Genomic DNA, 26,813 nt, shown 5'->3' with positions numbered 1-26,813 from the left:
TACTACAAAAGCAATGAAGCTGAGCGTGTTCTCAATTGTTGTATGACCAGTGTGGTCTCATGTACAGCTGTTAGTCTACAGCCACTGATACAGCTGAAGGAATATGTTGTTCTTTTCATAGCTAGCTCAAGTTATATTCAGCAGTGTAGTCTGGCCATTCCATCCTTCAGTTCATTTTAGCAGTGGATAAGAATGATATAGTTTCATTTGACAAATTTATCAGCTGGAGAGGTCTTTTCACTTGTGCTATGTTGAGGAAAAGCATATATATTTTTCTTATTCATGTAACCGTCAACTACATCTACTGTTTTCACTTGCGGACACATTTTATTCATTTTTTTTGTAAAAGGCAAATTGCTATTTTACCAAAATTAGCCTTTAGACTGTGGATAGTTCTGTAAGATATATTATAGTTGTAGAAACAGAGTCATTCTTTTTGAATGTCTTGCTCATTTTCATGCAGTCTTGCCTTTATGTCTGTAAAGCCTGCAGGTATGGTATGGTTTTGTATATGATTCTGAATCTTGGTTAGCCTCGGTTAACGTTACATTTACTTCTTTTTACAGATAAATGAAGAATTCAGGAGGATAACCACTGTATGCCGGGAGTCTACCTTCATGGCCAAACTTGACCTTTGCACCCCTGAGTTGACGGAGCTACAGTGTTGAACATCCGGCAGATTAATGGCAATTAAAGGTATGATCATTATTGAGACTTAGTGTATATTTTACTGTACTGTATATTGTTGGCAATCACCTATTTAGACTATATTCATTTAATTCATTATTTCAAACACACAAACATGTTTTCATTCACTTTACAACTACAAAGAAGAGATTGAGGCTGGCCTTAATAGGCAACTGATGAAATCGGCCCTTATCGTTGACCCATCCATCCAGGATCTGACCACAAAATGCCAACTGTTGTGGTCAAGGGAACAATCCTGAAGGGAAAAGATGGTGTGTTTCGCTGATGAATATGAATATAAGCTCATAATCTGAGCTGTTACAAGAAACTTATATGCACTTCTGAAATGTTTCTCAAGCTGCTCCTTGGACTCAACAAACAACAACCAGAAGCGTCAGGCACAACACAGGAGTTAGGCAAGTTGTCTAATGACACAACAACAAAGGAACTGTAGAATGTCACTGTCTTTAATAGTAAAAAAAAGGTAAAGAATAATAAAAGAAAAAAACTCTGTAAACCTTATTGCTTTTATACATTGTGGTTGTTTGACTCATTCAGCTTCGAGAAATTCTGTTTAACTTAATATCATCGATTTTTTGAAGGAGAAAATACAAATATATCAAGATTTCTGTCATGAGCATGAACACAGTTGTGATGCACATTCTTACGGGAACAGAGTTGTTGTCAAAACCAGAACTGCTTTCACATATCTTGGGGAAAGACGAATTAGAGTCCATTCGATCAACAGAAAACTCCTCATTCCCCAGAGTCCTCTGCGTCTTGTGAGTCAGGTTTGGGCTTGGCAACGTTGGCCCGGACTCGAGCCTGGTCCACAGCATCCAGTAGGTTCTTGGAGTCCAGTGCCAGAGTGTGAGCGGCCGCCAACATCTGCCGCTGACACTCCTCTTTCAGCGACGTTATGGCATTTTGCTGGGCCAGTCGCATCTTATTGATCAGCTCCCCTAAATCCTTGTTCAGCAGTTTCTTGGTGCCCTCGATCTGAGACGGGGAGGAGAGAAGATTACATGATAAATGAAATACTGATGTCATGTTAATAATTCATATACAATAATATTACGTAAATAATCCAGGGACTGTCTTGTTATTTTCTTTTTTTCTGGTTTGTTATGGTAGGTGGTGGTGCTGCACCTTAACGCTGGTTGCCATAAAACAGAAAAATTAAGAGGAAGAAGAGAACGCAGTTACTAGCTAGCTAGCTACTACCACATTGCTCACCTGTGTAAATACATTTGACTTATTGCATTATTGTTGTTCTAATGTTCTACAGACTAATATCGTTTTTGTCATCTCATCTTATATCGTGACAGCCCGAGCACATTTTCTAATTTCTCCAGGTTAATTAGAGTTGCATGGCAAAGTCGTGCAAATACATGTATATACTGCAATAGTAATTATGTATTTTTTTATTGGGCTCAAATTATAATAATAATACATTTATTTTATATAACACTTTTCAGGGTACACAATAATATTAAAAATAACACACTAAAAAACATAAAAAGAGACAGGAGTTATACATTAAAAGCAGTTTAAAAAAACAAGTGATTATACATACTGCACAGAGAGATTTTAATGCACTAATGTATAAGATTTAGTTTTTTAAATGATTTTCATCGAACAACTGGATTTTGTCACAGACAGAATAGTTTAAACGTATTTTTGCTTGGATTTTGTTCAAAACATCCAGATGTATTCCTGCTGAAATAACACGCTATACCATAATTTACCTGAATTTATCTGAAAAATCAAATTTTGGGTGCATGAACTGTCATGTGTCTAACAAGAATTTCTTAAAAATGCATTATGTGTTTCATTTGACTGTCCTGGGATGCTGTATATGAAGAATTGGCAGAATTTAACAGCATTTATCTTTTCCGTCCGTGTCCTGATTCTATGCACACCAGGTACCATCTATAATCATACAATCAAGCGATTTCCATCATGTTCACTGCATGCGTGTTCACTGTCACAAAAAACTAAGGGACAATCATAAATGCAGAGACTGAAGTGGAGCCTACCTCTGTTGTGACAGAGCAGTGCAGAGAAGGCAGGATCTCATCCACACTCTGAATCAGGTTGCGGAGAGTGATACCTGTCGCCTGAGAGAATGAGGGAGAGACAGGTGTGACAGCTGAAGGTCGGATTTGTTATGACACAACAGTGCCCTCCCCTGTTCAGTAATATATTTGACATATTACATGACATACTTTATGTCAATCAGAGCTCAAGTTTACTGTGGTAAGAATTTGTTCTAAATGTGACCTTTAAACAGGAAAACAAATCTCCATTTAATGAACAGGTTTCAATTGATTCATGCTCCCCAGAGGATAAAGACGTCTGAACCTACTTTGACAGCATTGAGATACTCGGAGGGGGGCAGCCTGTTGACATCATTCTTCAGCTGGACCACCTGCTTCACCATCGCCATGACGCCGGTGTAAACATGATCACCTGATCGGTCGAGCTCAGCTGTGGGCTACGACGACACAAAACGTACTTCATGATCCTCAAATTTAATACATGGCTCTACATTTCAATAATAAAAACGTCATCCGCACAGAACTTTTCAACTTTTCTAGTCATATTTAGAGCTTCAGTTGTTCTTTTCTTAAGGAAGTAACATATTTTCCACCACATTTATACCAGAAGGGTGTTTATTTTTACCTGTGTGACTGCGGTTGGCATTGGAGGCTTTTCTGGAGGACCTGACAAAGACCAAAAACAGAGATGCATATCTGCAGTTTTTTCTGCACATATTTTTATTCTATAGAATATTCTGCATGTTCAACCTGTTTTACATGTGTTACTGTAATTAATATGTTAATATTATTAACACTTTAAGCAGAGTATTCCTACGTATATACTTAGTCAGTTCTTGTTCATGTGCTGCATCACTCCAGTATCAGATATAAAACGATCCTTTGCAGCTTAAACTTAATGAGTGCACAAGGTTGAAAACAGTAAGGCTTGACTGAGAAAGTTACCAGCTGAAAGGCCATTCAGTTTTGACTCACCATTTTCTGTTTTTTTTTCAGGAAGCTGTAAACAAAATAGAAAGAAAGGCGCAACAAAAGAGGATGTGAATTTTAATAGGGTTGAGTTCAAAACTGCAAGTCAGGTCAGCAGTCAGGTTATTAATCTATTTTGCCTTTTCACTCTGAATTTTTTATTCTTCTCCTCCACTGTGTGAGGAGGAGTTGAGTGAATCGAGTTAGTGTCTCAGTCAGACAGGACAACTTTATGTAGCCTAAACATCTTAGCAATGTGAATTAAATGTTGATTAAAACTTTAATGCTGCCAGCAAACCAATGTAAACAGATGTCTTGTGATTTCTTGTGATTTTCAACAAAAGCCGGTTGACCTAACTTCATCTAACAAGACAAGGTCAAAACGTAGAATAAGGCCGGACCGTGTCTGGACCGTGTCTGGACCGTGTCTGGTCAAGGTGTGAAAATATGGCTATATATATAGATATATATATATACACACACATTTCACAATTTAAGCTTAACTCACCCAGTTACATGTTTCATGTTTCCCTTCTTTTATTTTAATTACCAAATTTTACTTTATTTATATAGACTTATATATTTTACATTTTAAGTTAGCTGTAATATACAGCTGAGATTTGCACAGGAGGAAATAAGAGCAATCATCATGAAAAAAAAAGATCATGTACCTTCTTCTTCTGTGAATCCTTTCGCACAACAGGATCCTACAGAAATAGAAGCAGACCTCAGCGAATTCAGCAATGATCAATGCTCGTGCATTTATACATGTTAGTGAGGTGGAAACTATAGTAATGTATGTGGAGTCCCCTTGCCACGCTACTGAAGGCAGTTTTAGTCACATGGCATGTGCTTGCCAAAGATCTTCCACTGGTGCGACACATCACTGGCATCATTTCGCCACTCTCCCAACACCACAAACTACTCTCTGTGCTTCTTTTACTTAGCAGTCCAGAGCATACTCCGCTATGATGCCTCATGCAGTGTGTGTGTGTGTGTGTGTGTGTGGTCTCTCACCAGTTGTCTCTCCTCCTGCTCCAGCCACTCTTTGTCCATGAGCATCTCCCTTCTTTGTCGATGTAAAGTGTCCTCCACCTGTGCTCTCTCCTGCTCCCATAACGGCCTGCTATCTCTGGCTGATCCCTGCACACACAAACACACACACACAAACACACACACTTTATGTACGTATTTTTCAAACCGGCACAGTCGAGACAAAAGTTCAGTCATTTTATTTCCATATTGTTGCTAAGTCATCCAGTTGTCACACTCTGGTCTGAAGAGTTGATCAACAGTTGTCAATGGTGTGTGTGTGTGTGTGTGTTAGAGAGAGGGAGAGAGAGAGAGAGCTAGGGAGTATGTCACCTGTCTTTGCATGACCCGAGGAAGGGTGTTGCCTTGTATTCTGGATGGCTGGTGAAAAAGAGAGAGAGAGGACATACATGCTGTTAAAGGGCAGTCCAGGTGAAAACCCTGCCCTCTAGTGGTAATATAGGAGCTCATCAGCTCTTTATTATTTATTTGTAACTTAAACTTAAAGTTTGCCAGTGTTCCCTTGGTCCAGGCCTGTCACAACCTGACAAACAATATCATTATTATTGTATCGACCATTTTATTCCACTGATATAATGTTAATATAATAGCATAGCAAGGCAAGTACATGCTTTCAATGGGCAATGAACCTTTAATTCTTCATTTTCAGACATTTGAAGATTTGAAAGACAATCTGGAATGTGAAAGAAATGATAAAATATCCCAAATAAATGAAGCATAAAGAAATTAAACCACACAACCTAAAACAATGAAGAACACATTGAAAACATTAAGAGATGTTTTAAAATCAGACATAAAATAAACCATGACACACAAAATGTTTAACATTCTGTTTACTGTATCCCAATCCTAAAGACAAGTTTTGTGTTGTTAGTTAATTAGGTTATCAAAAACCAACAGTCCCTCCGTTAAGAGAGAAGTAGTGGGTTTTCCCATTCACTTCAAGAGCAGTTTTCTTGGGACCTGCATCTACTGTATTAGCAATTAGGGAGCTACATCTTAAGCTGTGGTAGCTGCAGGTTCCTTGATGTGTGTGTGTTTGTGTGTGTGTGTGTGTGTGTGTGTGTGTGTGTATGTGTGTGTGTGTGTGTGTGTGTGTGTGTGTGTGTGTGTGTGTGACGTACCTTGGGTGGAGGCTCTGTCTGGGTAGGGCTAAATGCTGATGAAACCGGTCGTGGCTTGTCTTGCCTCACACCTGTCTCTAGCTCCATCTCCATCTTGTGGATCTCACTATCAAACACACAAACACAAACATCAGCTGATCACACTGAGACATGCTGACACAGCATTCACACTATTGTTCTTCTGTTCTTTATTATGTGTGGCTGATGTGCAAAGCACATGGCAATGTAATTTAGATATGGATTTTTTACTATATGTACTAAAGTCATATTTGGTACACAGGTACACTATGGAAATATGCAAAATGTATGAGGGAAAATAACATAGAAAGTTCATACAATGATATCTTTGTATTATCATACAATGATTTTATGTTTGTTCTTAAAGGTAAACTTCTCTCTGACCAATAAAAACACATTTCGTTAAGTATTTTGCCGCTGACTGGTCATACAAAATATACAGTATGATTATGCAACATATGATTGGTGTACTTTTATATATCAGGCAGGTTTGGGGTATAATTATTTTTTTGTGTCAGTTGTTTGACCAGAAATCCCAACAGGCAAATCTGAAAGAGCAGATTTGAATTCCTCGACTGATTTGATTACAGCTCATTTTCTAACATTAAAATCCTGTTTTTCCTTTTTGAATCAACAGTTTCACTATTCAAACATTTTCAAGACTTTCAGAACTGTGATCTCATACAAAAGTCCTCACAGGGGTTGAAAGATGAGGAAAAAACAACGCAAGTTAAGTATAACAGCAACAGAAGAGAAGAAACACCTGTGTGTGTGTGCAGGTGAGTGTGTACCTCAGGGAGCAGACGAGTTGGCTGAAGCCAGGCCGGCCATGTGGCTCGTAGGCCCAGCAGCGGGTGAGCAAGGAGTAGATGGTGGGCGGGCAGAGTTGCGGTTTGGGGAGTCGAACTCCCGACTCCAACTGGTTGACCACCTGACCATTCTCCAACCAGAAGAACGGCTGCTGGGCCATGGAGAAGATCTCCCACACGCAAACACCTGGTTGAACACACACATGACCAGTTGTAAATGCAATTAAATTGCATCCTTCCCAATTTTCCTTTAGTCTAACCACTGCAACTAATTGTTAAAAAATAATATAGACTCTGATTTCTGATCTATGGTTATTCTGGTGGCACAATTCAAACTTCATGTTGGCATACATGTAAGAGAAAAAAAAATTAATTAAACTTATGTTCAAACACTAGAAAAGACACACTAGGATGTACATGTGCATGCAGACGAGTGAGTTTCTCACCGAACATCCATACGTCACTAGCTGTGGTGAAGCGTCTGAAGTTGATGGACTCAGGTGCCATCCATTTGATCGGTAACCGACTAACTGAGGCTGCACACAGAAGGAAAATATTTGAAGGGATATTGACAAAAATGCAGATCGGACATGTATCTTGATTTTCTACAAAAACCGAAATAATGTGAGTGTGTGTGTGTGTGTGTGTGTGTGTGTGCGCGCGCGTTTACCTTTATAATATTCTTGTTCGTCAACGTAGCGAGAGAGGCCAAAGTCACCGAGCTTGACACAATCAGGAGACGCCACCAGGACATTTCTCACCGCAATATCTCTGCAGCACACAGACGGAACAAAAACCAGACGATAATCAAAAGATAAGATGTAGAGTCAAAAGTAAAGAGACATACCAAAATAAACACTGTATCTCTGAATGTAAACACAGTAAAGCAAAAAAACAATAATGCTGTACTCTGCTCTTAAGATGGCAGAAGGCTTGTTTTTAGGTTTTCTTTAACGAGAAGTGTCACTAATACATGAGGCTGTGTACCTGTGCACCATATTGAGTCCCTCCAGGTAAGCCAGTGCTTTGCAGATTTGTACACAGTACAGTATTAACACTGCAGTGGTCAAGATGTACTGCTGCTCCACGAGATAGTTCCCCAGCTGTCAGGGGAGCAAAAACATGTGTTTTACAAGATACAGTATAGTTTGCATTCACGATCATCTCATATTACTCGACACAATACTAAACATGCCAGTGTATTAACTTCAGACAGTGTTTACTTATCTACTATCCACAAATTTCAGATCAGTTTCCCAGTTTCCTCAATAAATTGTTTGGAAAGCTCCATTTCACTTGTGGCTGTTGAGTTAAAGTTAAGACATGTTCCCAATTTACAAAATAAAAGTGAGCTTAAAAATGTCCAGATGGACACAATAATTCATGATCCAGATAATGAGGAGCAAACAGCAATTCAAACCTACACATTCAAACACAAAAACACACACCTCTCCATGTTCATAGAGCTCCATGACTATCCAGACAGGATCAACCTCAATGACTCCGATTAGACGCACAATGTGGGGATGATCCAAGTTTTTCATCAAGCCTGCAACACATGAAGCAACACCCATAAGGTGATCAATAAAAAATCATATTATATAAATTATGATATAATAAGAACCCTAACCCTTACCATCAGAGTGAAGAAGAGTAAACATTTAACCATTTAAAGTGTTAACCTTGAGAAGACAAATAGAACAGAAAGGAAACATGGGTGTGTTGAAGAGAGGAGAATGAAACGTAACCCTCAGCCAATCCACCGAGAGAAATAGTGATTACTGTTTATGGTATGACTCTTATCTGTGAGACAACGTGGACACCCAAAACTTCCATTTATACAAGAAAACCACAATCAAACAATACAATCTAACCACTGTGTTTGTGTGGCAGATCTGGCACAAGTGATTCATTATTATCTTTTTCTTCAGACTTGCCAGTTTCTCAAATTTTCATAAGCCAAGAGCAGTTCACTGCCGTTGACCAGAGTAGTGTCACAGAAGTAGTAATAATGAATGAATTACATGAGTTAACATACTAACAAGTGTACAAAAAAAATAGTACATTTGTTTACAAAAACAAAATTTGATGTATAAATAGATTGACTAAATTACAAAGTAATTCATAACTTGATGTTTTATTGGGCCATGAAATAGGTATTATAAAAGGAATGATTACAATTCTTACAGTAACTCCCAAGAAATCTTTTCACAATCTAACTTAAGTCCATAATTACACCTCTTGCCAAATACATCTAAGAATTGTATATGTCACTAAGTGAGATGGGGCAACGTCAAGTGATGCTAACATTAGCTGTGTATATGTAGTAAATGACAGTGTAGTATGACGGTGTTATGAAGTTGAGTTAATCATTAAGTCGTCAAAGTCTCTCTTTGATACTGTTGGGTAAATTAACATGACAATATTGAGACTCCTCTATCAGGGGAGTCTGTATGTCTGTATGTATTCTATTATTAGCAAACTTAGCAAGAATTACTCATTCTCTGTCTAATCCTACACTTTCTTTTCTGTCAGCAGAGGAGCAAAAATAAGTTGGCTTGTCTCACCCCCAGTATTACCGCAGCCTCCGGTTCATAAAGCCACAACCAGGCAACAGGAAGTCGACTACAGCAAACTTTTCACTGACGACATACGCAAGTCCCTGAAATCTCCACTCATCTGTCACCACATTTTAATTTGAAATTGCTTTTCTCTATCCTCTGCTTACTGTGATTAAAATCATATTGGTCACATTTTCACGTGAGAATAATTCTGCCACCAAAACTTATTTACCATATAATAATTAGTATGGCAAATTTTACATTTCCTGTTCTGACCAACTGTCATGCCCTGCAGTTGCGTCACAAACATATGCACAAAGCCTGTGAGGTGAGGTGCAATTGCAAGTGTTTTGAAAGGAAATAATCACTGCAGCAGCTACAGTACATACTGTACTCACTGGCTTCACTGAGAAACTTCTCCTTTACGTCAGCTGAACAGTCCTTACATGTTTTGATGGCCACACAGATCCTTTCTCCTGTCTGAAAACACACACATGCATACATCACTTTTACCATGACTGTGTATTCAATGTATTCTCAGAGAGGTTTTAGCATTCGTTTGACTATCCACCAGGGGACTGTACTACGAAGCAAGATTAGCGGGTTAGCGAGGTATGTTAAGTCTAAGGGTACATTCAGACCAAATGAGGTGGTGTGGTGAAACACTGAAGGCTTGCTTAGGAGTGTCACTCCATCGTCCATGTGTGTGACGTGTTGGGAACCCCCACTGATCAGTTTGCCGAAAGGTGAAGCTGCTATGTTGTTATGCTACTAGCATGCTGGTCCTACTAGAGATCGTTTGTCCGCATCAACAGATTCAAAATAACAGTAAGCAACCAGGATGCCAGGTAGACCAAACTGAGTGATCACAAGTGGAACATAGCGCTGCACAAAGAAATGTCCGTTGTGCTCCCTCTGTAGCATTTAGCCATGCTAAATAACATGCCAGTCCTACAGTGATCATCAGCATTCAGGGATGTCTTTTCACTGGTGAACAATGCCAAACTGAGTTAATTCACATGACGTTCCACTCCACCCATTCATGCTGCAACTCTGATCACCAGCTATTGTGATTGGCCTCTGCAACGTGAAGTTAAGTTGGTTTCAACTCTTTTGGAACCCCTTGCGGTGAGCTTTGTCAAAGCCATTTAAAATAAATGGGAAGACCTGTGTTTTTGCCGCACCACCTGATTTGGCCTGAATCCAGCCTAAGGCAAGAGTTTTCCGTTTCACAAACGTGACTGTCTTTTAACCTAGCTAGATCACCGTGGTAACTTTTGCTGCAGACCTGATCTGTTGGCTAAAATCAATAGATACCAGCCATATTTATTTTGAGCTGAGAGAAGATGTTATACATACTGTATATGCAAACTTGACCTGTAACGTTACATTAATGCTGCAGAATGAAGTACAGTAGTGGTCTGTTTTACACTGCTGGTATATTAGCTAATGAAACACAGATAAAAAATGACTATAGTCTGTTGATATTCATCACAGATAATATTCAATCAATAAAAATAATTTCACTTTCATTTGGCCAAGTCATTGCCACGTGCCATTTATCACAGTGTCATACCTAAATGCAAATCTGTAATCTTAAATATTCTGTATCACGTTTACAGTTTAAGAGCTCGAGATGTTGCTGTTGTCACATTAGAAATAAACGGTACGAACTGAGAGCCCACTTAGTGGTAGAATAAATATAATGACTAGTGAATCTACACAGTATGTAATTGTCTGCAAGCATTCCTTCTTTATCTGAGGTAGAGGTAGTTTCCTTGCATTTTGTGAGTCAAATGATGCAGTCTGTGTCTGAAGACGAAAGTCAGGGTTAACAGGTCAAATTGATAACCATCATCGTGGTACTCATTATTTCTGATTGAGGTTTTAGCTTTTGTTGAGCGAGCTCATACACAGGAAGCCCTGGCTCTGTCAAACTTGCTTTGCAGTACACCCCTCAGGTTGTGCACCAGTTCAACACTCACATGTTTTCATCACATTACGGATACTGTAATTTGGCCAACAGAATTTATTTAGACCTATTATGATGTTTGGGTGTGAAGTGTGATGATAATTGGACATTAGATTTACTCACTGGGCTTTTGTAAACTCCGTTCTGAACCTCTCCGAAGAATCCTTCACCCAGGATCCGACCCACAACAATGTCATCTCTGGAGATTCTGTGCTTCTCTAAACAGATAATCATTAAGAAACACACAGATAGGACCGTTCATCATCAGTGCAGCAAAAAACCTGCTGCTTTACAAAACTATCAGTAGGTTTACTTTAACGAAGGAAAGCTGCATTTATATGAAATCATCCTTACATCTTTGATACCACTTTGATACCAACTTTTCTACATCTTTCTTGAATGTGTCACACTGTCACAAGGTTTTTTGCATGTAGTTCTGACTGTTTTGACCTTCCATCACTATTCATTTCGAATATTTGAACTTTGTCTCAAGTTTATTGGATGTTGCAATGTCAATTCCAACACTTGTCTTTCCTAAGGAGGAAGAGAGAGACCTGAAGGAAATGATTCTGTTGGTTTAATGGTTAATTTTTGGTTAAAATAACATAAACCTTGACATTTCTTGATTGATTGCCAAGTTTTTTTTTAACATAACAGTGTTTTATGCTGAGGGGTGTCAGTCAAGCTCTAGAATGTGCAGTTCTTTAGAAATTGTAAGTGTGACCACTGCAAGCTAAATCAAGATCTTGCACTGGAGAAGCCAGGGCTCGAACCGTCAACCTTGTGGATAATACATAGTCAGCCTGCTCTACCAGTGAGTTACTACCACCATAAAGGATGTTTATCATGTTTTTGGTTGCTTCCTGCCACAGCACTGTCTTTCTCAGTAATTTGATCCTTTCCACTGATGGAGTGATACTAAATATTACAGGTAAAGCCAATTAAAAAAAACAGCATGTGACTACTCTTAAGACATATTGATGTCCATGTGGACATGGATTGAATTTAGAAAGTCAGAAAATATATATATTTATTTCAGGACAGATACCGTTATGTAATTGAAGAAGCTGTAAATCCCTTCACTTTCACTTCACAAACATTTTTAGCAAGTGAAAGTGAAAGAACAACATTGAAAGATCAAATGTTTTTGAGTAGTTTAAAGCTTAAAGGGAGTATGTAGCGGCGCGTATGTCACCTCGTAAGATTGTAAAATTGACTGGGTTCATAGAAAGTTAAGTTTCTACTCCAATAGGAACCCATTTATTTTACAATTCATTAAAAAAAATCATATGAAATAAATCCTTACATATTCAAGCACTAAAAGTAAGTACACATTTCCTAAACATGCTTAACATTTAAGCTTTGGAACTATGTTTCTAGCTGCAAGTGTGTAGGATTACTTACGCCAGACAAAGAGAAGAAGGTAGTGGAATAGTAAAGATTTAGGAGAATAATAGTGTGATTGCTTGTCAGCTATTAACTCACCAGGTTCTTTGCCCTCTGGGATCTCTGCATAAATATCCGAATCTGATGTGAAGGAAACATGTTGAAATTAAAAGTTTTTGCTTTGCACACATATAAACTATTAACTAGTTGCTTATAAGAATGCATATTAGCAGTATATTAGCTCTTGGTCGTCATAAAACACTTTTTAAGGCCTTCTTCCGCATAATTGATGGTAGTACAGTCCAAATTACTGTAAGTAAAGTATTTCTAACTTGAAATATGGTTATCTATGCTAAACTGTAACTGATTCACCAGCAGAACCTCCATCCATCATCTGTAACCGCTTATCCTTTACAGGGGGCTGGAGCCGATCCCAGCTGACGCTGGGTGAGCGGTGGGGTGCAAGGTGTACTTTGTGGACAAGCTGACAGTTTAGCCTCACTTGGGTATCTTTGGACTGTGAGAGGAAGCTGGAGTGCCATGAGAGAAACTACGCAGGCAAGTGGAGAACATGCAACTCCGCACAGAAAAGCCCTGCCCCAACTGGGTCTGGAAACCAGGACCTTCTTGCTGTGAGGCAACAGCATTTGGACATTTATTAACCCTGTGTGACTTATTAAATGCCAAACTATGAGTAAATTAGTCACGAGTAATCCAGGAATTCCACTGGTTGCATGTACATTGCGGAATGGCTCCGTTACGTATTTGCTCTGTCATCCATCAACCGCCACCGGCTGCATTTTCAGCGCAGCACGGCCAGCTGGAGTTGTGAGATCGAGGAGTTCCGGCGATAATTACAGAATCACGCGACCGCAGATAAACAACAAACAGATAAAAAGGTTAGTGTTCCCAACCGAAGGATTAGAAGAAGTGCTTGGATTTGTCTCTTTTTTTTTTCGATTTTTGTGCTGGCGTAAGCACGGAGTATTTTATTATGAAAATTAACTGGATGTTATGATGTTGTTTTGGTGTGTGACTTCCTGTCTGCTCTGTGCTGAATTCGGCTGAATTGATGCGCTGTGCTCAGGCATCCAGCAGAAATAGAAGCCTTGCTATCTGCTACAGAAAGTTCCGGATTGCCGGAGCTGCAACGGAGTAGATGCTGTGGTGGATCAGAGACAGACCGAACACGGATCTGGTGGAATTTAGGGGTAAGAGCTCACTTTAGAATGGGGCGCATATTCTGAGTTAATATAATTAAAGTTATTTGGACAATAATAACACTTAAGAATAAGAATAGATCATATTTATGTGAGTGTTAAGTGTTAATAATTACTATTGTGGTACTACTAACTTGTATGGCTCATATTCATGTACAACAACCTCCTTACTTACTATCAACAATCAGGTGGTTATTGACCTTATTTAACCTCTTAGTGGCCTCGTAGTCGTAGAACATAGTCATTCAGAATAAGGCATTAATAAATGCTTTATAATGGCTAATAAAAAGCTAAGACTCTACTAATATGCATGCTAATAAACAACTAGTTATGTTAATATGTGTTACCATTCATTGTATATACAAACCAAACAGAAAAAGTCTAAATCATTGTTGTGTAAATTATTACTTAGCAGGAACCAAAATCACATCTGATCTATCAGTCTTTACACTTACTCATCCCTCTATCAGAACCACTTGGACCACCACTGGAAGAAAGAGAGACATTTTTGTTTTACGTTTCTTTGATGAGATTCCAACTACCAATCAACCTGTTTGAACAGCAATGCTTTAACATCTGTAACGTTTTTTGTCAAGGTGGAAGCTTTTTAAATAAATATTCAAAATGCTATTATGCTTCAACCAATTCACCACCACAGTGGAAAAAGTTTTTTTTAAGCAACATGACAAATTGATTCATCCAACTGACCATTGTGGGATGTCAGGCAGTTTCAGTCTTAAGTCTCTTCCTGAAAGAATCAAACATTTGGTTTAGTTCTAGTTGTCAATTCAGCATGATTTATCTTGGTTTAGAAACATAACTATTTCAAGGTTGTAATCCTGGTCGTACTTGGGTAACTTTGGATATTATTCCTCTCAGCTGGTACAAAAGTACAAAAGTAAATCCCAGGTTGGGAAATAACTAATGTACAAACTGTTGAAAAGTAACTTATTAAAGGTTGATGCAGGTGAGGTATACCTTTGTTAGGCCGAATAATGAGTGAGCTCTCAGAGCTGCCTTCCAGCCGACAGTAGCCATCAATCAGGTCGGCCATGTTTTCTGCCACCGCCAGAGAAGAGGTGCTCACTGACAGCGTCTGGAAGGTTAAAGATACAAGACATTCAGTCTGTGTTGCTGCTTCAGCTTGAAAAGCTTTGCACCTAAACCTCAACTCACTCTCCTGAACGTGCAACTCAGAAGCCAGAGCACTTTTTTCAAGTGCCCTGACACTTGGGGAACAGCCAGTCTGATTGTCCAGAGGTCACAAACTCCTCCACTTCCAAGCACGTACCCTCCCATAAAACCACAACTTGCCATTTACGCACTGTTTTTTGTCCAGACTAAACAAATGCTATGCTAACTGGTTGCTGGGTGTTGTGATAATATTATCACATATGAAACTGCTATCAATCTTCTTATCCAACTCATAGCAAATAAGCACATTTCCCATTTCCCTTTAGGAAGTTAAGAGTTACCTGTTTGGCTCCCTCTATGTTTACAATGAGCAGAGCTCGACCGTCACTCTCAGCAGAGCAGGAGATACTGCGCACCTGAGAGAACGTGGCCAAACAGATGGACTGCAGAAGAGACAAAGATGTAAGATATAAGTAAAGGAATACATAAATATTCATTTGTACTGTACGTGCACTGACTAAGTGTTGTAAATTCTGTTTTTCTTATTCATAACTATGCATATTTCTTCTGAATATTGCAAATACATGATGAGTATCAGCAATGAGATTTATACCAAGAAGAATTCAACAAAATCTGAGCGAAAGGGAGTGTGAGCTTACTGTGGAGTTTTCAGTTTGCTGACTGATTCCTTCAGGGCCGATCACCAGGTCTATTGTTAGATTCCAACTATGCTATACAAACACACACACACACACACAAATTAAACACTTAAAATACACAATATTTAGTTTGAAAAGTTGCATAGTAACACATTTGTGACCGGCGCACACAAGCTCACCACCAGCTGGCATGCGAAGCTCTCCTGTGTGTAGCTGTAGCATTGAGCCAGAGTGGTGAAGAACCTGCTCATGCACTGATCCTGCTTCAGAGTGGAGTAGCCCTGGAACGTCTGCTGGATCAGCCGACGCAACTGCTTAGGCTGACACATCGCACACAGGCAAAAAGCAATCAGTGAAGATTTTACACTTTTATGATTCAATCGCATTATGTTACCTCAACATGGTACCAAATGACTGTGTAGTAGTCGTTTCGGCTCTCTACCTTCATGCTGTTGATCAGCTCTCTGGGAAAGAAAAGGTCCAGCCCCACATCCTTCCTGATGGGGTAAAGTGAGAACACAATCATAAGAAAAACACAAAACACATCCTGAACAACCAGGAGCTGCTGCCAGTGACCTTGTGGTTTGATACTCATGAATGTGAATCAGCTGCATGGTAGAGGTGCTCAGACAGAAAATCTAGCATATTTCACAGTAACCAGAGAATATATCTAGTCATTTCCCTCTTCCTCTTCGTTTGTCAGTCCGATCACAACGCCACCGTGATGACCATTCAACCATGCCTCGAAAACATGATGATATCTTATCTCAGTGAAAAAAAAACATTGTTCTTAATGGGGGAGGGGTGTATGCACACACACTGTACACTTGACTTACTCTAACAGTTCAAAGTTAGACTTCTTCTCCAGGCCATTTGGATTCATGTCTTTGTAGAATCTCCTGCAAACACAATAAAAAAACACAATTAAGTTTTTACATTTTTAAACCAACAGTCTTCATTTTTCTCAGATGTGGAGCAGTCACAACAGCTGTACATTACCTTATTTCCAGACAACCGAGCTGCAGAGCCATCCCATCACTGACTTTTGAGGCATACTGTTGCATGTAGTCACTTCGTACCTGTGGATAAGCGCACACACACCTTACTTTGACTACAGCCATTATAATAGATTGAGCCTAATCTAACCATTGCCCTAAGCTAGAACTTATTGTTAAAGTCTTAATCATACATGAATACTTACAGACAGTGAACGGACACACAATCACACACACATACAGTGTTACTGACCTGCAGGTAAAAATACAGCATAGTGGTTTTGTCATCTTTGAACTTCTCGATGAAGTCTGATCGTATCTGGACAAACATCACAGTTAGCTTTTTCTTTCGAGGATGTGAAGCATGTGAAACATTTTGTCCACGGCAAGAGCTCTGCCCTTGTGCCATACTAAACACAGGACTCATTCTATTTAAGTGCAATGCAGGTTGTTTATCCTCTATATATGACAGCATTTAAAAATGAAAGGGACAGTTCACCACAAAATCAAATTTAGATACTTTTCCTCATGCCTCCATTGCTGCTTATCCATCGAGATTCTTTTGTGTGTGAGTTGCTGAGTTTTGTAGATACTGGCCTTAGATATGTCTGCCTACTCTCCAATATAATGAAACCAGATGGCACTTGGCTTGAGGCACTCAAAGCAGCAAAAGAAAAAAACATTTGGAAAAATCAACAGCATTGTCTCTTTACTGAGGCAGGTCACTCAAGATAATCCCCAGAACATGTGAGCAGTTTCATGTGGAAGCTGTTTGCTCTCTACCAAACTGCACTGTGTTGCTGGGCAGAAGGAAACAAGCACCGAGAACAAGAGGCTCGTGCTTGTGACAGCATGGGATGTAAACATTATTGTCCTCCTCCTCAGTTGAGCTGTAATGCTAGCCTCTTGCCATCTAGTTCCAATTCATTGTGCTGCAATGTGCCACACCAGACCGTTTAACACTCTTGCTGATGGGTGACGTACAGTGAGTTGAGCTTGCTTGGTTTTGAAAGTCCATTTTGAAACAGGAAACAGTAAAGCAGCCAGATGGTAACAACTGATATTGTATTAAATCTAAACAGAACACTAAAATAAATGTCTTTGGAGCCTCAGCCTCATTTTTCTCGGTGCATACAATATATTGGGGCAACTTCCAGTTCACGGTCTTTCTCAATTGCAGCTAAATGGCGTGCTGATCTGTTTCTGCAAGCATTTTAGGCGAGAGAAGTTACCCCTGCTGAACTTCTGCATCATCTTCCCTTTCACACAAAACTCAAGATTGAAGGTCCTGCACCCCCTCGTGCGTCTTTTCAGTGTGAGGCCATGAGAAACACTATCAAGCTGAAACAAGATAAAGCTAAATTGATAAGCGCCATGGTGCACGGTCTCCAAGAATACTTCAAGTTCACTAAGCCACTCCAAAAGGCCCTGCAACTTGCAAACTCTCTGATGGTAAAGTATGGAATGAACATCTGTCCACTGCATCACCACCTGCAACAAACACACCTGTTCCCAGCCTGAGGATGCTTGCATGCCGCCTCACACGCCCCTGCCTAGTCAAGCATCTACTAGATTTGCGCGCAGTTGATGGAAGATTCAGCCACATGATTGGCTGAGAGACAACAACAACAACAGCAGCAAATAGAGAGACTTTGTGCATGTTTAATGGATTGTTAAGTGTGTCCAAGGGTATGGACATTTCAGGTTATGGACTGTTAGACTCTCCAACTTAGAAATGGTCATTGTTTTGTGACAACTTGATGTTTCACAGTGACATGAAATGCTGCAGACATCGGAAACTAATTTGACTTTGTCTAAAATAAAAGCTAATTTTACTTTGTATTCTTTAAATAGGCATGGCTGGTCACAGTTGAAGTGCTTTACATTTCCTTTTTTCATTTTACTCAAAATTGTTGCCGTCCTTTTCTAAGAAAATGGAGAGAAGTTTAACATTGTTCATTTGCAAATACTACCATATTTGTAGTGATACAAAACTGGCTTAAAATCGTCAAAGTTCCTGATTAGGTATCAAACTAATGGCTGGATTTCTTTTCAGTGTTTAAATTCATTATCCACAGTGGATGGATCCTAATGATTTTGTTGATTCCCTGCCCTTTCCTCTAGTGCAGTCATCAACATTTTCATTGTAAGGAAGATTTTGGGTTTCTCAAGACCCAACATGAAAAAATACTGTACATTAAGCATTAGCAGACAACGGCTAAACCACTGACCTCCACTCAGCTTCTAGGTGCTGCTGCTCATAGCGCTGGGTGAGTTCGGACACAGTCAGGTCCGGATGCAGCCAGTGTATCTCTGAGGACTTGAGGTGTTCCAGTAGGAGGCCGTAGCAGGAGCTGTATTTTATGTCTGGGCCCACACAGCCACTGGACAGCACCACATTCATGACATCCTAGGACAGAATCAAGCATACAGTAATGTATCTGTGATGCTTAACACACTGCTGATGAATAAGTGTGCAGCAACATATAGATAACAACAGCAAAGACCAGTGTAGTGGAGTACAGTAGAGTGAAAAAGAGAACAGTGTAGTAATTTGTGCAATAGACAGAAAGTAAAGAACAGAAGTAGAATACCATAAAGCACAGTAGAGAATAGTACAGTGCAGTGGAGTCACTAAAGAAGGATAATGTAGAGAGCAGTGGAATACAGTAGAGTACTTAGAACAGTAGAGTACAGTAAAGAGCAAATAGTAGAGTAGATAAAGTCTTTATCAGTCCTAATATCACTGTTCTGTGTGTTGTTACCACATTTCTGTTCTTGAAGCGTCATGACAATAAAGCCTTTGAGTTTGATTTAATTGAATGGTAGATAGTTGACTAGAGGAGAGAGGAGGAGATCAAAATAGTGTGTTCAGTCAAATAGAGGGTCACACTTTATTTCAGTACACTAATAAGATGTAATGAGCTGCACTTTTATCAAATTATGATGCAAAAAAAGTATGTTCCGTAGAACATAAATAATAACTTTATGCCTTAAGTAAAATAATAAGGCATGATAAGCTGTCAATTGTATAAAATTAGATGAAAACTAGAAATCATTTGTTCTAAAAACACAATTATACCCTAAGAAGTACTGGTAAGAGGTACAATCGGAATTTTTTCTCAAATTAGACAAAAACTTGATATACAGTCAGACAGTAAACAACACTGTTATACACCAAGTAAACTAATAACAAGCCAAATTTTAAATCAAATTAGACAAAAACTCAATATAAGAGAGTTATAAATTCATTATAAACCATACAAGCCATGTATTAGAACGGCATTTGAGGCCTTATTAGACCTAAAATAAACTACACTTGGACAATTGGAAAATCAAATAGGAAGTCCTCATACACTATTACACACTATTTTACAAGATAATGCAATTAGAAATCAATTGCAATGCCATATCAGAACCAGTGTATATTAATTAGGCACTATTTTCCCCTTACTACCAAAACATGCTGTCGACACCACTCTTAATGCTACCAACATGGACCTATGATGGCTTCATTAGACAACTCAGGCTGTAATTTGACAAATGTAGTGCCACATTAATAATAAAAACACACGGCTCAGAGGACGATGCATTTATTTGGGATTTATTTAACATAGATTCACTATATTATAGGGTAATTTGTTGCTAATTGCAATAAAACTGTACTGTGAAATAAAGTCAAACAATATTGTAGTCTTTGGAGTATATAGGTAGGCTACTAGTACAGAGCCCCATGTTTCCTTGTTAGAACCTTATTAGCATTTTAGGAAGTTAATTGGTGACACATTACAAGAAAACTGCTGCAAAATAACGCAGAATCGTCTTTACTTCTTTCCTGTTGTGTGATCATATGACACACTGGTGAAAGACTGACAAAGCTGTTAAACAATTTCACTTTGGGGTTAAAAATCTCCGAAGTACACAGTACTCACAAGTTTTGTGAGTAGTTTAAAGCTTAAAAGGAGACTGGGTTCATAGAAATGTGCGTCTCTCCCACAGTACAAGGTAAATTCATTCATTTTAAACAAGTGTTTAAAGTGTTTTTTGGGCAATGGAGGGCTGATGATAAGTTCAGGAGTCTCACAGCCTGGGGAATGAAGCTGCCCCATAAACTGGTGGTATGGCAGCAGATACATGTACTTCTGTATCTGTTGTCAGATGGCAGCAGGGTGAACAGACTGTGGCTGGGTGGGTGTTGTCTTTTAGTTTCCTTTGGACTCTGAAAAGACATCTCACTTCTCCGATGCTCTGTAGTTGTGTACCAGTGATGGTCTAGGCAGTTTTAATCACTCGATGTAGAGCCTTCCTATCCTTGTCCTATGCTGTCTTGACTGGAGAACCAGTTTCTTGAAGCACTTCATCAGGATGGGGGTGAGAGTCACAGGGTGGTAGTCATTAAGACTACACACAGCTGACTTTTTAGGTGCAGGAATGATGATGGCTGTCTTTAGGCAGAAGGGAACAATCTTGTTTGAGAGTGAGATGTTAAAAATGTCTGTATGAACATCAGCTAGCTGATGTTTTTAGTAATGGCCAGGTATATTATCTGGACCAGCAGCCTTACTTATGTTCACTCTCTGCAGGCTTTTTCTCACATCCGCTGTGGTTACTGACAGTGGCTGGTCTAATTTAGGTGGAGTAGACTTCCCAGCTGAGTCTTTGTTGAGGAAATCAAAGTGAACATGAAATGTGTTCAGCTTATCCGGCAGCGTGGCCTCACACATGATGTGGGCGTTCCTGCTTTTGTAGCCTGTGACATTTATAATCGCTTGCCACATATCTTTAGTGTTGTTGATGTTGAGGTTCCTCTTAAGTCTATATTGATGTCTTCACCTGACTGAAAGGCAACTTTTTTGGCTCTAAAAAGAGCACTCATCTATGCATTCATCCAGGTCTTCTGGATGGGGAATGATCTTGCTGTCTTTGTGATCACCACATCATCAACACATTTGCTGATAAATGATGTCACTGAAGATGTACATATATTCCTCAAGACTGATGTTGTTATGGCAGCATCTCTGAACATTTTCAAGTCTGTGGACTCAAAACAGTCCCGTAGGGCTGTTGTAGCGTCATCTGTCCACACATAAACAGTGTAGGAACCCATTAATTTTGAATTTCTTTCTAAGATAATATCTAAAATAAGGTATTGCAGGTTTAAGCACCAAAGCCCCTTTCACACTGCCTTTTTGAATGCAGAAATCTTGCAACGAATGGGAGGAGAGTTTTGTTCAGTACTGTGATAGCAGGTAGTGTCTTCGGCAACTCATGGGTTAAAGGTACTAGCACAGGTCTACTTAAGATGCTCAACATCTTAGCTCTGCAACCATGTTTCTAGCTGCAAGCGTGATGAAAGATGCAATATCTAGAGCATGAATCCATCCTCATCAATAATAAATACAAAGGATAACATGAAGCATAGCATGAGCAAAGCTGCAGCAATGTCATGATAGAGAACACGACAACATAGTGCGGTTGCTGCAACAAACCCACATGAGGGGTCTAGCAGGTAGGAAGTAAAAGTGGGTTTTGCTATATTTTGCAGTACAGTTTTTTGTAATGTGTAGCAAACTAACCTATAATAAAGTCTAATAAGGGTCTAACAAGGAACCATGTGGCTATATACTAGTAACCTACAGTACAGTACATATACAGTACAGTTTTATTGTAATGAGCAACACATTAAACTGTAATAAAGTTACTGTGTCAAACAAAGCAATGCAATACTGTCTTCTGAGCTGTTTTGTCCGTGCATTATTAATATGGCACTACATTTGTCAAATTACAGCCTGTTTTGTCCATTAAGCCATCCTCGGTCCATGCTGGAAGCATTATGTGTGGTTTCTGGGTAAAAGAGCATCTAATCAATATATTTTGGATCTGATATTGCATTGCACTTGATATCTAATTGGATGATCTTTAAAATACTGTGTAATAGCTTGTTACATGTCATTAGTTCACTTAGTATTACAATGTTTGTCTACAGTCCAATAAAGCCAATATTATTTTTAGTTTTTTATCTTTTTAGTTTACTTATGTGTGTTTTTTATTTTCTGATCAAGGACATACTATTTCAGGTTTTTGCCTAATTTGATACAAATGCTTGCTTACAAATGACTGGAGTAGAGTAGAAGAGAACAGTAGAGGAGAAGTGAACAGACAGAACAGGAAAGGAGAAAAGAGAAGGGAAAATGAGAGTAGAGTAGAATAAAAGAGTATAGTATAGTATAGTATAGTATAGTATAGTATAGTATAGTATAGTATAGTATAGAAGAAGAATGAATTCTTCCAGGTCAATTCTGTGTCTAGTTCAGATGGGTTGTATTCACTGATCAGTGGAGACAGAAGTTCACAATAGGGATGCAAAGTTCTCTCTGAGCACAGTGACTTTCAGATCCATATAGGTTTGGGATCAGCTGGGTAAAACGTCACACTTGTGTCGATTAGATTACTCATTAGATTAGTGTAATGTGGAGAGGCTAAGAGGAAGAGGCGACTGAGGCTTGTGTTGTGACTCTCACAAGGCTGGTCTGGGCACTAACAAACGGTTTCTTTTAATCAAAGGGACACAGGTCTAGACTGTCTTCACAAAATACCAAAGTTCTGCTCACAGAGATCTGTTAATCAGTTGTCTATTAATCAATGTAAAATGCTTTGAACTCACTGTCATGTAGAAGGGAAGACACCAAATCATGCAAAGAAAATATAACAGAAAAGTAATAACAGCACAATTATTTTCTTCTACAATAGTATAGTGTAGTATAGTAGGCTATAGTAAAGGATAGCAGAGTATAGTAAAGTATATTAGAGTGGAGTATAGTAATAATAGTAATTCATTATCACATATGTATATATAATAAGAGTAATTATTATTATTATTATTATTATTATTATTATTATTATTATTATTATTGCTACTAGCTGCTATATTGTTTTGCAATTGTAGAGGTCATCATTTTCTTTCTTATTTTTATATTGCGATAAATATCATACTATGGACTATATATCATCATGATCATATCATACCATGGGTTTTGGTATCGTTACATCCCTAGTATAGCATAGTGTAGTTTAGTATGGTATAGTGTAGTTTTAGTACAGTTTATTATAGTTGGGTATATTGTAGTGTAGTATAGTATAGCATAGTGTAGTATATTAAAGTATGGAAGAATATACAGTAGTAGACTAGACTCAAGTAAAGAAGACTAAACTTGAGTGTAGTAGTAGTTGAGTGTAGTATAGTATAGCATGGTATAGTATAGTATAGTATAGCATCGTAAAATATAGTCACGTTTATTAGTATAGTATGGCCTAGTATAAAATAGTACAGTATAATTTAGTATAGCAGAGAAGTTTAGAGTAGAATAAAGTTGAAGAGTAGAGTAGAGCAAAGTAAATGAAAGTTGTGTAGAGTACAGTAGGCTAGTATAGAGTGACGTAGATAAGTAGATGAAGCCAATGCTGAGTAGAGTAGAACAGACTAAAGTAGAGTATGGCAGTGTAGAGTAGAGTAGAGTATAATAAACAGTAGAGTAGAGTGTAGTAGAAGAGAGTATACCCTGACAGTCCAGCCTTCCTCACAGCGGACCAGTTTGAAGTTTTTGCCCAGGTTGGAGCTGTTGCTTAGGAAACACACTTTGATGATCTTCACATGGAAGATGCTGTCCCTGGTGACATGTGCCGTGGGGGACAGATCCGAGGAATCTGACCGGCTGATTGGAGACATGCTCCTCATGGACAGGCTGCTGGTGTCTCCCGACATCACTCAAGCACACGCTCACGCTCACGCTCACGCTCAACACATACACACCCAGACACACACAGCGTGTATGCTACTACTAACAGACATACATTGCTGTCACACCTAAACACACCATTTCACTCTCTTTTCTTCTCATACACACCCAGTCATATAAAACACATACATGATGGGATGCAGTGAGTCTACACTGAAGACAGACAGGAGTTTGACATGAATTTATGATCATGCTGGATTTCAAGTACATTCATTTCTCAGTAAAACTTCTGTACTCACCAGCTCTGCAGACGTCCTACGCCTCAGCACGATACATTTATTGTCAATCTTTAAATCCAAAGACAAGTCAATGCCACCAACAGACTACCCTCATGTTACGTTGAAGTGTGCAGGCTTGATCATTTACGGTAGGTTAGCAGAGCAGACCTATTTGAAGCTGTGAACCTCGTCAGTAAGCGAAAGAGGAAATGCTTCTTATGGGCAAATAAGGAAGTTGAAGTGCAGCTAACAGAAAAACTGACAGGACTGATGAAACTGTTGTGTCACCCCATCTCACACGTGATGGCACAGCCTGCCACCAAACCACCCACCGCCTGCGCACAAGAGGCACGGCTAACAGAAAAACTTGTTTCCTCTTCCTGAGTATTGATGACTTTTGAGTTAAATGTCCCCACAAGTATTGGATAGATTGCCGCAAAATTGGGTGAAGACATTCATTTCTCCCCTGAGGAAGACTTGAAATAACTTCGGTGATCCATTAACTTTTCACCTAATATAATATGGTATTAGGTACTTTGGTTTACACCTGCAAAATTAATCACATTCTCACAACCCTCTCGTTCACTTTGTGCTCCATGCCAATTAGCAACTGTTAGCATGCTAACACACGAAACAAAGATGGTGAACATGGTAAACATTATACCTACTTAATATCAGAATGCAAGCATTGTCTTCTGAGCGAGTTAGCATGTTTATGTCAGCATGAAACTCCAGCCTTTTGCTGCTATTATGGCTCTCGGCTCTGGTTATTTAAATTCTCAGTTTTAGTTCCCAATTTTTTTCCTCTTTTTGGATACGGTTAACTGAACATTTTCTTTTTTTATTGTCTTCATTAAAGCTGTTCTTGAGGGCTTTGCTTAGCATTTAGATCTAAAGCAAGTACAGCTTGAAATGCGAGGTGTAAGCTAAATAGCGTCATTTCGGGTCGTAGGCCCTACCTTTCTCATTGTTCAACATTCAAAACTGCTTTTAGCCTGTCGGAAACTAAACCTACTAATGTAGCGAGGCGGACACTGTCGTTTTGGCCCCTGGTTTCAGATTCAACCTCTGTGGTTTTGTTATGTCTTTGTTGGCCTTTACACAGAGTCAAATGGCTCTTTCTGGGTGTGTGTGGAACATGTATGTAGAATGAATGAGGTCATGTGTCAGCAGTACCAGGTAAAACGGAGAAAACAAAGAAAACAGGGGTTTAATGCTCTAGTATCAGTGCGATACTGTTGCTATTTACTCTCTTACGTGCATGGTAGTACTACTAACCTATCTATTTTCATGCAGATCCTTGGAGGAGTGTTTTGGAGAGCCTTCTCCCATGCAGACTAATGTATAAAGTGACTGGACCAGGACAGAGTCAGCATCTTTACAGGCTGACTGGGTTCAGTTTTTCAGCTCCAGCCTGATCGGACGATTGGAGTTTACCTTCCTGACGTGGGCAGGCATTTCCTTCTTATTCTCAAACCTTAGATGGAAACAGTAAACCATATTACATTATGTTCTGAGATACAAGCTTGTAGTAACTGAAAGACCCATGATAGCAACAAAGAGGAAAATTATCATGAACCAGCTCTTAATTCCTGCTACTGACACAGGGCTTCAAAGATTAAAGTGACATGGTTCTTTGTGTGAACACTAGTGTGACATCCTGTTATGTACAGTGTCTTGAATTTTCACACTCACAACCCAACCCAGGATTCTCTGAACACAGCACAAACCTAAAGCACCCAGGATGATAACACGTTTTGTTAATTTGTCTTTTTGGTCAGGTGACTGTAGGAAAGAGTCACACAGCTAATTTCAAGCCACAAAACGAAAACCCAGACACCATACAGATAGTTTTTTTTTCATGTGTGTGTGGTTTTGAACAAGGAAATAAGTAAATTCAATTAAAAGCAGTTCTGCTGCAGTATTGCATATTAAGTGCAGATTAATATAACAATTTTGTCATGTTTTGCTGACATTTCTGTTCATACATCTTGAACTAAATATTGTAAGTGCTGTGATCTTTGTTTGATCAACTGGCCACAATGTCAGCTTGATGTAATCAGTTGTCATGTTGGCCATTTGCCTAATGAGGACCCATAAAAACCTGCTCGTATCCAAACACATTGTATTTTTATGTCCAATAATCTGACAT

At 39.0% G+C, this 26,813-nt stretch overlaps 1 protein-coding gene across 1 annotated transcript; it reads right to left on the bottom strand.

Moving 5' to 3' along the window:
* Nucleotides 1-1,136: 1,136 nt before the first annotated feature.
* On the bottom strand, nucleotides 1,137-24,847 carry LOC311253161 (protein-tyrosine kinase 2-beta-like). Its single transcript, XM_084346947.1, has 30 exons — nucleotides 24,683-24,847; nucleotides 24,206-24,596; nucleotides 18,875-19,057; nucleotides 16,901-16,966; nucleotides 16,652-16,731; nucleotides 16,489-16,551; nucleotides 16,095-16,149; nucleotides 15,832-15,972; nucleotides 15,653-15,724; nucleotides 15,335-15,436; nucleotides 14,838-14,955; nucleotides 14,568-14,607; nucleotides 14,315-14,346; nucleotides 12,739-12,780; nucleotides 11,377-11,471; nucleotides 9,680-9,761; nucleotides 8,169-8,269; nucleotides 7,708-7,823; nucleotides 7,391-7,491; nucleotides 7,167-7,256; nucleotides 6,703-6,907; nucleotides 5,894-5,999; nucleotides 5,082-5,129; nucleotides 4,734-4,859; nucleotides 4,388-4,423; nucleotides 3,723-3,747; nucleotides 3,373-3,413; nucleotides 3,056-3,184; nucleotides 2,727-2,807; nucleotides 1,137-1,686 (listed from the first exon to the last, which is right to left on the bottom strand). The coding sequence occupies exons 2-30, from the start codon at nucleotides 24,407-24,409 to the stop codon at nucleotides 1,444-1,446; spliced, it is 2,823 nt and encodes a 940-aa protein (XP_084203073.1). The 5' UTR covers nucleotides 24,410-24,596; nucleotides 24,683-24,847; the 3' UTR covers nucleotides 1,137-1,443.
* Between the last annotated feature and the right edge of the window lie 1,966 nt (nucleotides 24,848-26,813).

Source organism: Pagrus pagrus (genome assembly GCF_965226575.1).
Source record: "Pagrus pagrus genome assembly, chromosome: 24".
NCBI lineage: Eukaryota > Metazoa > Chordata > Actinopteri > Spariformes > Sparidae > Pagrus > Pagrus pagrus.
Note: the sequence above shows the minus strand (reverse complement) of the source record. Positions and strands in the feature narration are given on the sequence as shown.